Here is a 16,320-nt window from a genome sequence, read left to right as displayed (position 1 = left end):
GACTGTTAGGCCAATTTCTGGGTACTATAGCAAGGAACGGTGGGCTATGTTCTTTGAGTCATAAGGATTGGAGATATGTGAAGAAGGAAAAGAAACTAGATATTCTAAATCAAGTGAAGGTAATACTTTATAATTATTTTATGTACTAATAAATTGCCTACAAAAATTTTAATTTTATAATTTTTTACTATAGAAAAAGTTTCTCTACCACCAAAGTTGTGAGAAGTGGATTTTCAAGTCGGCGGGAAGAAAATGGAAGGACTACAAGTGCAGTTTAAAGGCTAGGTATTTTGATGACCTTGCAAGTCTTGATGAAATGTACAAAAAAGTTCTAGAAGATATAGTGCGAGATCAATGGATTTCTCTTGTAAACTTTTGGAAAACTGAAACAGCCAAGGTATGAATTGTTTTACTAATATTAATTACAAGTACAAGTTAAAATAAAATGCCTTTAGAATTTTAATTTCAATGTTGTTCTCTATTGCAAACTTGATTAGTAATTTTATTTTAGCTTCGAAGTGAGAAAAACAAAAGAAGTCGTACATTGCAAGAAACAACACATACTGCAGGGACAAAAAGTTTTGCACGAGTTGCTGCCGAGATGGTAATGCTATTTACTTTTAGAGTATACATAATGGTACATATGTTCTTTATTTGTTGTTAATGTCAAATTAATTTATTCAAGTATTTATTTAGAAGCAAAAACATCTGGAGAGGAAAGAGTCAACACGTTCTGAAGTCTATCTCAAAACTCATAAGTACAAGAATGGAGATTTTGTGAATGATAAGTTAGCCGTATGTTTCTAGATGTGTTAATTTTAAATTTATATAGATAAAATAATTAATTAGTTCGTACTAATATTAATTTTGTTTATAGGCTGATCTACAATCTAAGATTATAGAAAATCAAGAATCCTCGAACTCGCATGGACGTGTAGCATGGGAGGGTGATGCATATTCTGATGTGATAGGAAAAGATAAGTATGGATATATGCGTGGTGTGGGATTAGCTCCCTCACCATCTGAGCTACTAAAGCCAATGATTTCTTCTCGCTTTGATGGCATACAAATAACAACATTGGATGAGACTATCTGAAAGAAACATGCGTCAAATGAAAGAGGAAATTGAGAAATTGCAACAACAATTGTGAAACCAAAATGAAACTATTGTGGAATTGAAAAACAAAATGCAGGACTTGGAGCCTAATGGTCAATTTAGACAGGTGCTGTTATATATTTAGTTTACTCTATGTCATAGTTAATTAATGTAAGGTACCGGACTTCTAAAATCATGAGGTTACGGTGTCCATTTGGTTGGAGAGCCATTTGAATGGTTCCGGTAAGGTTGCGGTGTAATGTAATATACCGGATTTAAATATAAAAATAGAAATAAATAAAAATAGTATGAGATACTATTTTTATTGAATTTAGAGAAGTGAAATATGAGTTGGGAATGACCTGTGCTGAAATCGGAATTAAAACAGAAGATTTAGAATTTTCTGTTGGAGACGGGGCAGATAAATTAACAGAAAATGCACAGTCTCAGAAAATTATGAAAATTAGAGGATAAGTCAGAAATATTTTTATGAGGCTAGATTTAAGGTTTCATATTTTTCTGACACCTGTAGAGTGAGAAATAAAATCCGAAAGCTATCTGTAAAGATTGCAGTTCGGTACAGTTTTCAGTGACCAAACGGGGTCAAAACTGAGCCAGTGATCGTCAGCTTGTTAAGTTAAGTAAAACCGAACATGACTGTCAAGTTTAAGCTCAAACGGACATTCAGGGAGCTTCGGCGAAAGATATCAGATTTCAAGCTGCCCGGGATGAATAGTGTTTTGAGGGGTGTTAATTATAAGAGAAGCAACAGCTTCTTCTCCCCTCAACCGTGCACACCCAAGCATCACACGCACACACGCATGGAATGAAGGAGAGAGAAACTCTCCCTCTCTCTCTCTAAAACTCCCTTTCTCTCTCTAAATCTCTTCCAAAATGGATGGATTTGGTGGAGAAGTAAGCTTGGAAGTTGATCTTCATCAACTTCATCTTCTTCCTCTCCATTGGAGCATGCTTTGAAGGTAAGCTTTAAGAGCTTTAATGGCATTTCTCTATTGCTTGGGTTTTAAGCTCTAGAAACGAATTAGTAGCTTTCCTAGATGCTAAGAAGATGATTTATGCTTAGATCCTAAGTTCTAATGGTGGATTTTTACCTATTGAAACCAAGAGCTCCAAAATGAGGGCTTTAATGGTAGATCTCTAAAGATAGGTCTAAATGCTTTGGAAATGGTTTTAGTGGAACCCATTGATGCCTAATAGATGGTTAATGCTTGAATCATAGAGCAATTTAATGATTTCTTGCATAGTTGTAAACCTAGGGCTCAAAATGCTAACTTTCAAAATATGAGGGTTTGATCTCTTTTAACCCTCTGTTTACCTAATTGCTAGGTCTACGAACGCGTTGGAAGCGACGGTTCGGCGATTCGTCGAGCCGGTGCAAAGTTATTAAAGAAACGGACGTTTAGGCTTCGTTTCCGCCTGGAGGGCCGAGGCGACGTCGTAAAATCCTGAAAACGGATTTGAAGCATCGTAACAAGAAACCGAAGACCTTTAATTTTCGGATCGCGGATCGGAGGTCGTTTGGTGGTCGCGCACGGATTGGGTCAAGCCGAGCGGCGTGCGCCGCGGGAGGCCGATTGCAAGTGACGACAAGCAATCGGAACGCGATAAAAGGTGGGGGAGTGCCATCCCGAAGTCATCGGGCTTCTTCCTATGTCTTAGTGCTTATCCGTTCACATGTAGCATATTGTATGTTGCTATGCATTATAGGATGACAATACATGCATTCCTAATCCTTATATGATGTTTATGATCAATATAGTATTATGATATGGATATATGATGTAATGGACATAAGGATTATGAGATGACATTGGTAAACCTATGATGCTAAATGAGAGAAGAACCTAGCGTTGTGTTTAAAGACATAGTTTACAAGTGGCATTGAACTTATTGTGCTAAAAATACATATGACTTGAACTAGTAATGGATTGGTTGTTGTACTAGAAACTCTAGTTAACGTTGATCAAGTTGCATATTGGGATATTGCATTATAGGGTACTAGTTGGCAATTGTTACATGTCATGGCATGCTAGTGGGAGTGAAGTGTTACTTGATTAATACTTGTACCTAGTATGCATGAGATTGAGACTTAGTGTGGTGAAACCCTATAAGGGCATGATTAATGTGGATTAAACTTTGTTGAGTGCATTAATCGATTAAGTTGCATATTGTATTTATTGCATTTAGATGCTAAATGATTGTAGTCATTGCTCATATTTGCATGCTAGTAGCTATACATCTTTATGATTGATCCATGATCTAGTATGCATGATGATTATATGATGAAAACTTTATGATAAAGACCTAGACCCTATGTGAGGTGATTAATACTTATGTTGCTAAAGAACTAGTATGATGTAACTAGTGTTGAAATGAGTCTAAATGTCGAGTGGCATCTAGTTTAGAAAACTATGATGAGTGGCATATGATTGTTGATAACCTTGACATGAGAACCTTAGTGTAGTTGAAACACTATGAGATTGGGTACAAGAACACCTTGATTCCATGATGAGATTACCCTTAGAGGGTAGGTTGCTGTTGCTCGTGAGATGATCACGCTCACATTGCCTGTCTGCGCTTGGTGGGGTCGCTCCCCTCAAGTTGTGCGCTCCGGAGTTTGGTCACTAGAGAGGCAGCCGTGCTTGCTGCTCGGATAGCCGCTTGTTATCCGCAGGCGTACTCGGGGATCGTCCAGCTAGGCATCCCTCGGAGATTGATATGTGAGCCTTGCTTGTGAACCTCGTGTTCACTTGGAGATTGGGTTACCTATTGGGTCATACTCATTATTGTTGTTCATGATAGCTTGCTTCTATAGTTGTTGTTGTTGTTCATAGTAGCTTACTAGTGTTCATAGTAGCTTACTTATTGCTCATGCCTTCATGATATACTATTCCTTCACCTATGAGATTTGAGTACCTATTGAGTCATACTCATTGTTGTTGTTCATGATAGCTTGCTTCCATAGTTGTTGCTGTTGTTCACCTATGAGATTTGAGTGGAGTAGCCCTGTACCTAGTAGGTCGAGATGTGAGTCGGGCAAAATGCGGGGTAGCCTTTGCCTAGTTCTTTGAGATGTGAGCCAGTTCTTTGAGATGTGAGTCGTGCAAAGTGCGGGGTAGCCTTTGCCTAGGACCTTGAGATGTGAGTCGGGCGAGGGGCGGGGTAGCTCTTTGCCTGGGACTCACGAGATTGGGTCAGACCCTTGAGATATGAGTCGAGTGAGACAAGAGTGAGGTAGCTCTTCACCTACTAGATTTGAGATCTTAGGCAAGTTAGCCTAGCGGATTGGGTAACAACATGAATAGCATAAGAGTATTGCATTCATACCTTGATTAGACATAGTGCATTGCATAACTATGTTGTTGTTGTATTTATTTCACTGTTGAGGCATACTAGCATGATGGTAGGTTATTGCTAGATGATGTTCCATGCATACTTTGCATTTGATGGCATAGTAGATATAGTAGTAGTATTTCCATATATCTTTCTATCTATCTATCTGTGCCAGCTTGGACCTAGTGGGAAGATCGGCGGAGTCGGCGGCCGAACCCACTGGGAACTATATTTATATAGTTCTCACCCCGTGTGGTTTTGGGGTACAGGTACACACGAGAGCGGATCGGCAGAGGATCGCGTTATGGGCTTAGCGCCCTAGTGCTAGTTGATAGTTTACTTTCCTATTTTGCATTAGAGTTACCCTATACATGTATTGAGAGTAGATGATGTATAGGATGTGAGGTATTTTGAGATAAATGTAAACAATGTTTTATCTTTTGAAGAATGTAAGTTATTATTCATAAGTTTGAAGAATGCAAAGTTGTCAATTCAATGAGTATCGAGCTGAATGGGTTGTATAGAATAGTTAAGTTTCTCTTTTGTTATCACGTTGATGTTTCTACTTGTGACGCTTTGAGCTCTTTGTATTGTTCAGCCACTGTTGTGTGCTCATCGCTGGTGTGCATGATCAGTGGTATTATTCAAGTTGATTTCCTGGGCTTGTTGTCATGATCTATCGTTGTTTAGCCTTGGGCGACAGGGGAGGTGGCCTGTCCGTTCGGCCGGTCCGCCCTGCCGCCGAACGTGCAAATCGGTAGCGGGATCGGGCGCGGGCGTGACAATTTAATTCATATGTTTTACTTTACTGTAAGTCACGACTAATATTCATATTTTATTATTAATGTTTATGGATTCATCTATTACTCCTAATATCAGTCACATGACCCTCGCTTTTAGGTAATCATTTTCAAAGTTCGAAAGTTACAAATATTTCTCACCACATTTTTCTTACACATTTTATCGTTCTAAGCTTTTTTATTTCATTTTATTTCTGTACTTCCAAAAACTAATCATTTGTGATTTTTTTTTTTCCCGATTTAAGAGCTTGTGGACGAGAGTCGGTGGAACTGGGATAAATTTTGAGTAAATTCTGTAGGTATAGAAGTTTATAGGACAATGCATAAAAATGCACTTATTTTGGACTTTTTGTAAACAAAACGTGGGCATCTTTTTTCGTTTTGTTGCAGATTCGGTCCGCTTTTTCAGCAAATGGACCAATATATCTTATACTGTTTCATCTTTTCTCTTTCTCCCCTCTTCGTTTCTCGTCGGTGTTTGTTTTTTTTTCTCGGCCGAAAAAAAAGAGGGCGGATCGCAGCGGGTCGGCTCCCTCTCACCCTTCACTTCTCACCGTATGCCTCCTCACATCACCGATACACTCCTCTCACGGGACCGCGCAAGACACCTCTCCTCTCGCCGCCGCCACCCAACGCGGCCGACCCCACCCATCGTGCATCGGGTCTGTCGTCGCCGGGCCACGGCATGGCGCGGCGCCCATGGCGCGCACGTCACCGTCGTCTCGTCCGCGACCCCTCGTCCGCCCAGCCGCGGTCGTCGTCGCTGTCGGATGGCGAGCGGCGGAGGGAAGAGGTGCGGACGCTTCGGCGCCGGCGGTTTGGAGTGGCGAACGGATTGGCGCCCAGGAAGCCGACGCGGTCGACGCGTCAGGTCGCCTGCTGCACTCCGACCACGGTGCGCAAGGCCGAGTTCGGTACTCGTCCAGCTGCTGCTGGAGTTCGGCGTGACGGTCGAGCCACTGGCCGCGGGGCCGACGAACGCCTGGCTGAGGCGTCGCAGCGTCGGGGAGGGCACTGATTCGCGGGCTGGCTCCTGGCGCGGGGCGCGCAGCCGGGTGGGCGGGGCGGGCGGCGGCGGCCGGTGGCACGCAGGCAGTGGCGGGCGGGCACGTGGGCGCGTGCAGGTGCTTCTTCTCTCTTCATAGTGTAATCGTGGGCACCATTAAAACATTAAATGGTGTAATTTCATGGTGTAATGTGCATGGTGCATAACATTACACAACATTACAGCGAGGTGCACCATTACAGGCATACCATGAATTACAACCATTAATGGGGCTGGGCTTGGCGACGGCAAGGGAGACGAACGGTGACGGTGAGGAACGACGTGGGGGGAGAGGCACAGCAAGGGAAGTGACGAGTCGATGGAGGTGACGAGGCGTCGGCAAGGGGCGGGATCGTGGGCTCGGCGACGTACGTGGCGACGGAGAACGGTGGGGGGTGGGATCGCGGCGGCAGCGGGGTGGACGAGGAGGGGGGCTGGTGGCGGACTTCGCGTGAAGGGAGACGTCGGGGTACCTCGACCTTGCTTGACGAGGTAGCTTGCTCGCTCTGCAACTCGTGACGATGCGGCGGGGGGTATCGGCTTGTGAGGCGGAGGAGGATGGACACGAAACTTCGCGGCGGCTTGAGGAGCGTCGAAAAAACGGGAGTGGGAGGGCTTGAGGAGAGAGAGAGAAAGAGAACGCGAGAGCACGGGGGCGGTGGGCTCGGCGGCGCGGCGGGGGAGCAGGAAGGAGGGGTTCGACTTGCGAGAGGCGGGAGGAGGGGCTTCGCGCGGGCAATCGATAAAAAGAAACGAAAAAAAAAAAATAACAGAAGAAACCGAAGAGGAGAGATGAAGAAGGAAAGAGAAAAGTAATACAGGTATTGTTTGTCAGCTTTACTGAAAAAACGGACCGAATCTGCAAAAACGAAAAAAGTGACCCGATTTTGCAAAAGCCCAAAATAAGTGGATTTTTTATGCAAAAAGGCCAATTTTATATATCATTTTCAGTTTTTTGAATACTTTTTGCACAATGTTGTTTGGGTGTTTTTTGGATTATGTTGTTTGTATGACGATATGTATGACGAGATGTATGACGATAATTTTTTGAGTCTGATGGCATGGAGTCGGTGGAATGGGATAACATTTTGAGTATTTTCAGTTTTTTGGATAACATCAACTGACGAGATGTATTACGAAAACTTTTTCTTCTTAATGTGAATGATATGTATGTTTCTTATTTGTATATTTTTTTGATGATGTATTGGAAAGATTATGGTAAATGATTTTTGTTGGATGAATTATTAATGAATAATATAGTGAATGAATGATAAATAATAGTATATGATAAAAATTATATAATAAAATTATTATATATTAAGAATATTATATTTTTAAAAAGTGTCGCTAAGTAGTGAAAAAGTGATGGTAAAAATAATTGCATTATTTGTCTGATAGTTGTTAAATTATAATAAAGTGTCGCTATAAATATAAAATAAAGGTCGGAATTGTCTAAAACATATCCATTTTTTTTTCCTCTCTGCAGCACTAAAAAGTGTCTGAAGAATTTTACCGGCACTTTTAATTTGCTGGAATATGTAAGAAAAAGTGTCGTCTCACTGCAGCATTTTTTCTTCTATATACCGACACTTTTTTTAAGTGTCGCTACATGTCCTGCGACCCCACATATAGCGACATTTCCGGAAGTGTCGGTAAAAACTATTGCAGCACTTTTTGATGTTTTAGCGACATATAAAAGTACTGCTATATCCCTTTTTTTGTTGTAGTGGAAGTTATCGAGAAGAGAGCTTGTGAGCAGCAATGTCTTGTACATCGGGATAACATAAACATCCAAAAACTTTAACAAGTTGTAAGTCAGGAGAAGCACAACCATGCAGAATATCATATGGCGATCGTTCTTGCAAAATTGTCACGCCCTGAGATCCCTTTTAGGTTAAAACACAGCGGATTTTTTTTTTTAAAAAAAAAAATCTGACCACGAGGTATGCCAGATCCGCCACAAATACAGGGAATCCACTGTTCACACGGACTGAGTCTCCCCTGCATTTGCACAACGTCGCACAAGTACAAGTACAAACCAGGATACAACTGCTACACTGAACATACAGACATCCAACATCTATATATATCAATACACCATTCACCACCAGTTCACATTCATGATTTGAACATAAAATCACAACTATCAGTTAAAACGTTTCCAACTCAGAAACGAATTTTGAAATACTAAGTTATGAAAACTATGAAAAATCTTTTGAAAGCTGTTTCCCACACGAAAACTCTTTTCTTTTAAAACGCGCTACCACAAGGGGTAGAAAACTATTTTTCATTTCACAAAATCCACAAATCCATTTATTACATTCATGAAAACCTACATTTTCAAATGTAATAAAAATACTGAACCATATAAACTATCTGAGCTATATCAACATAATAGTAAGGGTAGAAACTAAACCGAATAACCTGGGTCGGAAGCTCTATCGACCGCTACGAACGTGTCTCACGTCTCGTCTCAACTCTCACCGCCCGCGATACCTGAAAAATGGTCGGGGAGGTGAGAACATGTAAACATGTCTCCCCTCCTAGTGGGTACCGCAAGTCGATGAAGGCGAGAAGTACTCATCGGATCAGGAAGAGCTAAACAACAGTACGGGTCAGTGGAAATACAATAGCAATAATAATGAACGAAAGAGACATATATATAAATAAAAGTACAACTACTGCTACTGTAATGAACAACTGAAAGTATACATGCAACAAAATATAGTAGCAAGACAAGTGTAAAGAAAGAACTGAAGGTATACAAGCAACAACCTCTACTATAGCTATATGCGTCAACCGGACAAGAAGTCCAAATATACCCAATCCGGTACCTGCTATATTGGTCCGCAGACCTCAAGCACTGCCTGTCACTAACCTGCACCAACCTGATTCACCCGCCCTACCATCCGGATAAGCACACCTCCGGTCGGTGGCAAAACCGACCCGGTGTCGTGAACACCCCCAAGTGCTGTGACTAAGTCATGCTGGTATGCTCAAACAAAAACCGACTGAAGCCGGTGCCTAGGCCGAAGCCAGAAACAAGGGCGTATAACGCCGAACCACGATCAACCAGATCGAAACACATGACAAGAGAGTCAATGTGTTGCATGGACCCAAGGTCCACAGAGTCCAACCGACCAGCAAGGTCACTAATACGAAGTACGAGAACCGACCAATCAGGTCAACAGATACGGAATGCAACAACTGACCAACCAGGTCAACAGATACAGAATGCAACAACCGACCAACCAGGTCAACAGGTATGCATTTAGATAGAACTACTCTATTCCTACTCAGGATACTAAGCATGCAAACAACGAGCAGAGTATAATGGAATAACATGGGTGCAAGGCTCAATATATACTATGCAATAGTAACAACAGCAGAGTAAGGGTAAGAAACCATCACCGAGCGTGCACCACTGTACCGACGTCGGATCGAAGTACCCACCTGTAAGGATGTCGCGCCTGTCTCCTGACTGCGAAAGAATGTCAACCGGACCTACAGAGAGTCCACCGGGTTAATATCTAACCCACAACTAAGAAATACTAAAAGCATAACCTCACAATTAACCCACGGAGATCGGTTTCCCAAAACCGACTTCCGTAACTCGCCGGAAGTCCCGAAACCGCACCGGAACTCCGTCGGGACCCCCGAAATATCCCGGAACTCACCGACTCGAGATACGAGTCACCTGCTACCACAAAACACATCAAATAGGATGTCTTGGCAGCAAACACAAGAATACACAACCAAACAACTATCGTCGGATAATCGTTCAAATTCGGACTCCCGGAAGTGTCAGATTCGACACCGGAACCCACCGTCGCTCCCCAGTAACTTTCAAACCCTCGAAATGACACGAGTGACCAGCCAACAAGGCTCAGCGACTAAACAATTCACCATGAAGCACCGTCGGAAGAATTCCGAACCGAACCCGCGTTCCGTCGGCGGATTTCGCCGAGAAACGCCTTGAAAATCAATTTTCGGTCTCCGCGAGGGCCTGGGGCCTTGTACAATCAGTCCAGAGGTTACCTACAGCTCGTACATGCTGCCAACAGCAGTAACAATAACCCTAATTGTATAAAAGTCCACCCGATTCCATGAAATCGCATTATTTCATGCGATTTTCGGGGTTTTATGGCCCGACAACGAAAACTGATGATCATTTAGTCAAGCTGAGACACTCGCTGATAGGTCTCAGCGTCCTTGAGGCCATGCTCACCTTTCAGAGCACTGCCGACCACTGTGGAAGGCGCACGAGCGACACAAACATCAGCGAAACAGCGCGCGCAGCGCCTAAATCGCGTCTAACACGCAAACCGGGGCACCGTTGACCCCAACGGAGGTGAGCACGATGCTCAGAACGAACCAACGATGATCGTGCTCACTTCCACAGTCATCGGGGTGCCCTTGGATCACCGAAAAGGTGACCGGAACCCCGAACAGTGCGCAGGAACCTAAAATACTGCTTACCGAACCAGTGGAGCCCGAGGGTTGTCGCCGGCGGCCGGACGGCGGGATATCCGGCCGGGGATGGGTACGGCCGGTCGGAGGGCCGGGGCAGATGCTGGCCGGCGGCTGGCGGCAGCCGGCGGCACGGAACAGGAGATCGAACCGGCAAGCTGTTCTCGGGTTCACGGGTTCCCGGCTGCAAGGCGGCGGCCGGAGGAGCTTGGGGTGACGGCGATCCGTCGTCGGAGATCAAGGGGAAGGCGATGCGCCCCGTAGTTTGCGGCGGCGGCGGCGCTTGCAAGTCGAGCGGACACGACCTCGGCCCGCACGGGTCTGGGCGGCCGCAGGAGGTCCCAGCGGCGGTCGGCGGCGTGCGGGGACGGCTGGGGGTGCGTGCACAGGGTGGCGCGGTCGAAGGGAAGCGGTGGCCGCACGCGAAACCCGAGCTCGAACCCGCTCGGTCTGGGCTGACCCGAGCTGGCCGCAGCTCGCTCAACTGGCTCCGGTGGCGCGCGCTGACGGCGGCATCATCCGGCGATGGTGCCGGAGGTTGGTCTCGGCCAGGGGATGATGGTGCTCGGACTTAGATGACCTCCCAGGTCCAGCCACGGCAAGGTTGGTAAAGTGGGTAGTGGGTAAAGGTTGAGAGGTGCAGCGGCTCGGTTTTCCGGTGGCCGGGGCGCTCGCCGACGGCCAGGGCATGCGCACTGCACGGGCAGGGGGAAGCTAAGGGCGGCTGGTGGGCTAGGGTTAGCTAAGGCGAGCTCGGGTTAAGGTTTCAGCTTGGAACCCTAGATCATGTAATATATACATGATGTAATCTTGCATAAAACCCCCCTCTAGTTCAATAGTTTCGACCAAGCCCCCTGCCAGCTTGTGCACCTTGCGTAAAAGTCCCTCGACGTTCGAATTTGCGTGAAACGGCGCATAAAATATAGGGTCTTTTTGTGGTTTATCAATTTTGCCGAATTGACCTCTCAGCGATCATTTCGCAATTCTCGAAGATTCGTCCGTCGGATTTTCAAATGGATTACGTCAGCGCGTTCAGCACGACTGGGGCATCAAATCTAGCATTTCTTTTCATCCTATTTGGTCACCGATTCCTGACGAAACCCATCCACTTCAAAATACCAAAACTACTCACAATTACATTTGATACATGTATTTACAGATTTCTCAAAATCCGTGCGTCAAATCTAAAATCCGTCAACGCCATTGGTTTCAGAATGGCTGAACCGTTCGAAACGAGGTATTGGATCGCTATGAACGGAGTTCGATACGTGCCAGAAGCTAACTCTACTCCGTGGCTTCTCCGGAAAACCGGAGTTACTATTCACTTAAGTGATTAGTAATAATCGCGTATCTTCTCCATTTTAGCTCATTTTCTCCTGAAACTTGACGAGTGTTTATGTAATTAAATTACACACAGGAACATCGTCAACAGAGAGTTTAGTTGCACTTCTAAAATCTCAGTCCTTACAAAAACAGTGAGAGATGGAATTCTAAATAGCCTCATCCCATAACAGGGAGGTGAGCAAGCTTGGAATAATAGGCTTCTAACAACGTTAGATAAATGTCTATACTTCAGCAAGACCATTTTGTTGAGGAGTATAAGGACAAGAAAATCTATGAATAATGCCATTTTGTGAACAAAGAGTAGAAAACTTCTCATTTACAAATTCAGTGCCATTGTCGGAATGAAAAATTTTAATCGAGCTATGGAATATGCTTTCAACCATTCTTTTAAACTCCAAAAATTTATCAAAAACTTCGTATTTAGATTTTAAAAGATAAAGCGAAGAAAATCCAAAGTAATCATCAATAAAAATAACATAATACTTGTAGCCAAAGAGTGAGGAAACAGGTGATTGCCATACATTCGAATGAACAATATGAAAGAAAAGCGTAGATTGAGATTCTGAACCATTACACAAAAGTTTAACATATTTTTCCATATTACAAACATTGCAAACAGATAGTTTTAAAGTAGAGTCTGAGACAATTTTATTATTTTTAAGAAATGCAGAAAGAACCAAAAAATTAGGATGACCTAATTGCCTATGCCAAATATCACTATTAACCCNCACTAAATCTAGATGCAATAAGAGCTAGTTGTTGCTTATTCCCTACACTTGCAAGTCTAGAAGAAATTGGATAAAGTGATGTTCCCGAGCTAGGACATCGAAGAAGCTCCTTCCCTGTTTCCTTATCCTTCACAGAGAAACCAGTAGAGTCAAATTCAAAAAGAGAATTATTATCTTGACAGAATTTACGCACTGAAAGTAAATTTCTCTTAATAGTAGGAACAACAAGAACATTTTTGAGAGCAAAAGAGTTAGAAGATGTATTCAATTGAGTTTCACCTGTCTGAGTAATATCAAGTAAATTTCCATTACCAACAAGAATATTTTTAAGAGCAAAGGATTTAGAGGAGGAATGCACTTGAGTTTCACTTGTCTGAATAATATCAAGTAAATTTCTTTTACCAATAAGAATTTTTTCATGATCTTTATAAGGTTTAGAAGTTGAGAGAATACCAGATGTTGCGGTCATATGATTAGATGCTTCGGTGTTTGGATACCACACTTCCTCACCAGGTTCATGAAGGTTCATAGCAGCAAAGGTTTGAGGAAGATCATCTGCAACAAAGGAATGATTGAAGTATTGTCTGCACTGAAGATTGGAATGATTAAACTTGATGCAGATCTGACATTGTGTATCAGACTTCGGAATGTAAGGTTGATGAATCGGAGTATAGGATTGTTGAGAATTATTAGGTTGAGAATGTGAATAGGCTCCAGGAGATCCACGACCAGGATATGAGTTGAATCTACTGCGCTGTTCTCTACCGCCATGATATCTACCTCCACGACCTCCACGACTTCCGCATCCAAGATTTGCATAAAGAGCTTCACCATCGATAGTGAGAGTGGCTGGTGATGTCGTCAAACTAGTACGACATTGAACTTCAGTTTCCTCTTGTATTAGAAGTGGACGAAATTGTTCAAAAGTGGGCTTATTTCGATGTGTATTAAGGGCATTGACAAAACCTCTATATTCTTCCAGTAACCCGAGAAGAACGGTCATGACCAAGTTATGGTCTGACTCAGTTTCACCAATCACTTGTAGAGCATTACCCATTGATTTAATCTTTTGCATATAATCGCTCATGTTCATTGAACCTTTCTTAATGCTTCGCAATTCGGATTTTAGAGAGAAAGCCATGGAAGCAATTATATTAAGAAAATACGCTTTAATAGTTTTTTTAAGCATCATATACAGTTTTGGGATAAATAGAAACGACTATCTGTAATATACTAAGAGAAAGGGTGGTATTAATCCATGAGAGTATAGTGGTGTCTTCCTTTTTCCAATTTTGATATTTCGGGTTTGACTTGTTTTCTTATCAGGAGTTTCAATAGTTTGAGGTGATATAGTACCAGTTTCGTCTACATACGAAGTAACACCAAAACTTTCCAAAATATTAAAAAAGATTTGTTTCCACACCAGATATGTGAAATTCGTGAGTTTAAGTGGTATGATAGTTTAATGTCAACCACATGCAGGTTGGAAGAGGAAGACATGTTACCACTATGAGAAAGAAAAAAAAATCCACCACGAGAGAGATAAATCCGAAAAATAGATCAAGTAATCACAAATCCAGAGGAAAGAGGAAAAGTAAGTTAGAATTGAACCTGAGATGAACTGGCCGTACTTGAGATCAACCAGGTAACACCAAAAAATAGCACCAATGAGATAAGAAGAAACTCAAAGAGGCTGAAATTACTGTAGCATAACAACTGTAGCAAACTGTAGCGCTATTGTAGCGACAATACTATAGCACCGGGACTGTAGCGACGACACTGTAGCACTGGTACTGTAGCGATGACTGTAGCAGCACTATAGCACTGGTACTGTAGCAGTCGCGGGGAGATAAAAGTCTATGGATAAGGAGAAATAGAACACAAAAAAAAAAGCATCTATGGAAGAAGGTGTGACTTGTAGTGGATGATAGCTATAGATCGATATCCCCAAATTAGGGTTCCCGCTCTAATACTATGAAAGAATGGTAAAAGAGTATACACTCTTGAGTTCTATTGATGAAATTATATAATACAAAAGATAAGCCTACTATAGTAACAATGCCTACTATAGTAACAATACAATCAAAATTACATACTATATAATCTTATATTATACCATATAATACAACTAGAATTATATACCATATAATTGTGAAGGAGAGAAGTAACGACAAATAAAAACATGGCTACTTGTTCCTCCATGCTGATATATTTCATCTGAAATAAGCCCTTTATCCTTCAAGCATTTGACAAACGCTTTGAAGACATGAGTTTTCATTCAAAACTCTCTTTTGCATCGTTCATCGTGGCCTTCAAGAACTTCTTGAACATACATTGCGCCAGTAAGGACGGATATGTGGATGCATCTCCTCTTTAATGTTTCATCACCATTTGCCATTGGATAAACGAAGTTCATGAACTCAAATTTCTTTTCTTCCCTTCTCCTCAAAAGAAGAAGTGCAAGATTGTTGTTTTCCATAGTTTGCTGTTGTTGAAATAAAGAGAAAGGAATGTAAGAATTACTAGTTATGTGATTATAAGAAATTGATTCCTTCAAATAGACTTTGAATAGTGTACGAAACATAATACATCTCTCCAACGGCTGGTTTTTTTTTTATTTTTGAGCTCTCCAACAGCTAGTTTTTTTTTTCTTTCTTTTTAATTTTTGAGCTCTCTAACGGCTAGTATTCAAATTTTTTAGTTCACCAATGGCTAGTTTTGGAGATAAAACTTTCTAACGACTAGTTTTTCAAATTCTGAACGAATTTATTGATAGTTTAAAGTCATAATTTTTCAAATTTCAAATTACTATTTATTTTTAGACATCTTTAATACTTTAATTTTTAAATTTAAAGCCATTTAATAGCTAATACTTTAAATTTAAACTTCCTAATGGCTAATTTTTTAAGATTGTCAAAAATCCTGTGAAATTATATAATATGTATCCAAACAGCTTTTAAAATGAACCTATGGAATTTTTTTGGAGTTACAGGATTCTTCATTTCATATAGACCAAAACAACAGTATCTAAACTCTATGAAATTTTTTGTACTACGCATCACTGGGCTTAAACCTTAGGATAATCATACGGATTTAGGACTTTGAGTGAACATGGACTTTGACGAAAGTGATCAATCAGGTCATGTGGTGTCTTCAATAGGTGTTGGAGATATTGAGGGTGATGCCTCTTTCATTCTTTTGATAATTACATTGGCAGCTGACAACATGATGTCGGGAGTAAGAAAGAGTATCCCTTAAGGACTTTTGCTTAATTGGGTCAAATTCTATTTATAATGTAATTATAACTAAGCTGAAAATTTAGGCTAAGTTATTGACAATGTAATTGTTATTAGGTTAATGATGGCACCATGTGAGCTACCTAGGACGAGATTCGCGTCGACACGACCTTAAGCACCTGAGTGCTCTGGCTTAAATGAAGTCCGTGAGCTTTGCAAATTACATGGTTGTGTTGATTAGGGTGGT

The 16,320-nt window shown here is 42.0% G+C and overlaps 1 protein-coding gene across 1 annotated transcript; it reads left to right on the top strand.

Annotated features, from left to right (window-relative positions):
• Positions 1 to 6: 6 nt before the first annotated feature.
• LOC109704755 lies at positions 7 to 1,223 on the top strand. Its single transcript, XM_020225530.1, has 5 exons — positions 7 to 119; positions 194 to 397; positions 512 to 604; positions 697 to 795; positions 878 to 1,223. Exons 2-5 carry the CDS (start codon positions 317 to 319, stop codon positions 1,094 to 1,096), a joined length of 492 nt encoding a protein of 163 aa, XP_020081119.1. The 5' UTR covers positions 7 to 119; positions 194 to 316; the 3' UTR covers positions 1,097 to 1,223.
• Positions 1,224 to 16,320: the final 15,097 nt, after the last annotated feature.

This window comes from Ananas comosus, unplaced genomic scaffold, assembly GCF_001540865.1.
Source record: "Ananas comosus cultivar F153 unplaced genomic scaffold, ASM154086v1, whole genome shotgun sequence".
Classification (NCBI taxonomy): domain Eukaryota; kingdom Viridiplantae; phylum Streptophyta; class Magnoliopsida; order Poales; family Bromeliaceae; genus Ananas; species Ananas comosus.
The sequence above is the reverse complement of the archived record's forward strand: the minus strand, read 5'-3'. Positions and strand labels throughout refer to the sequence as shown.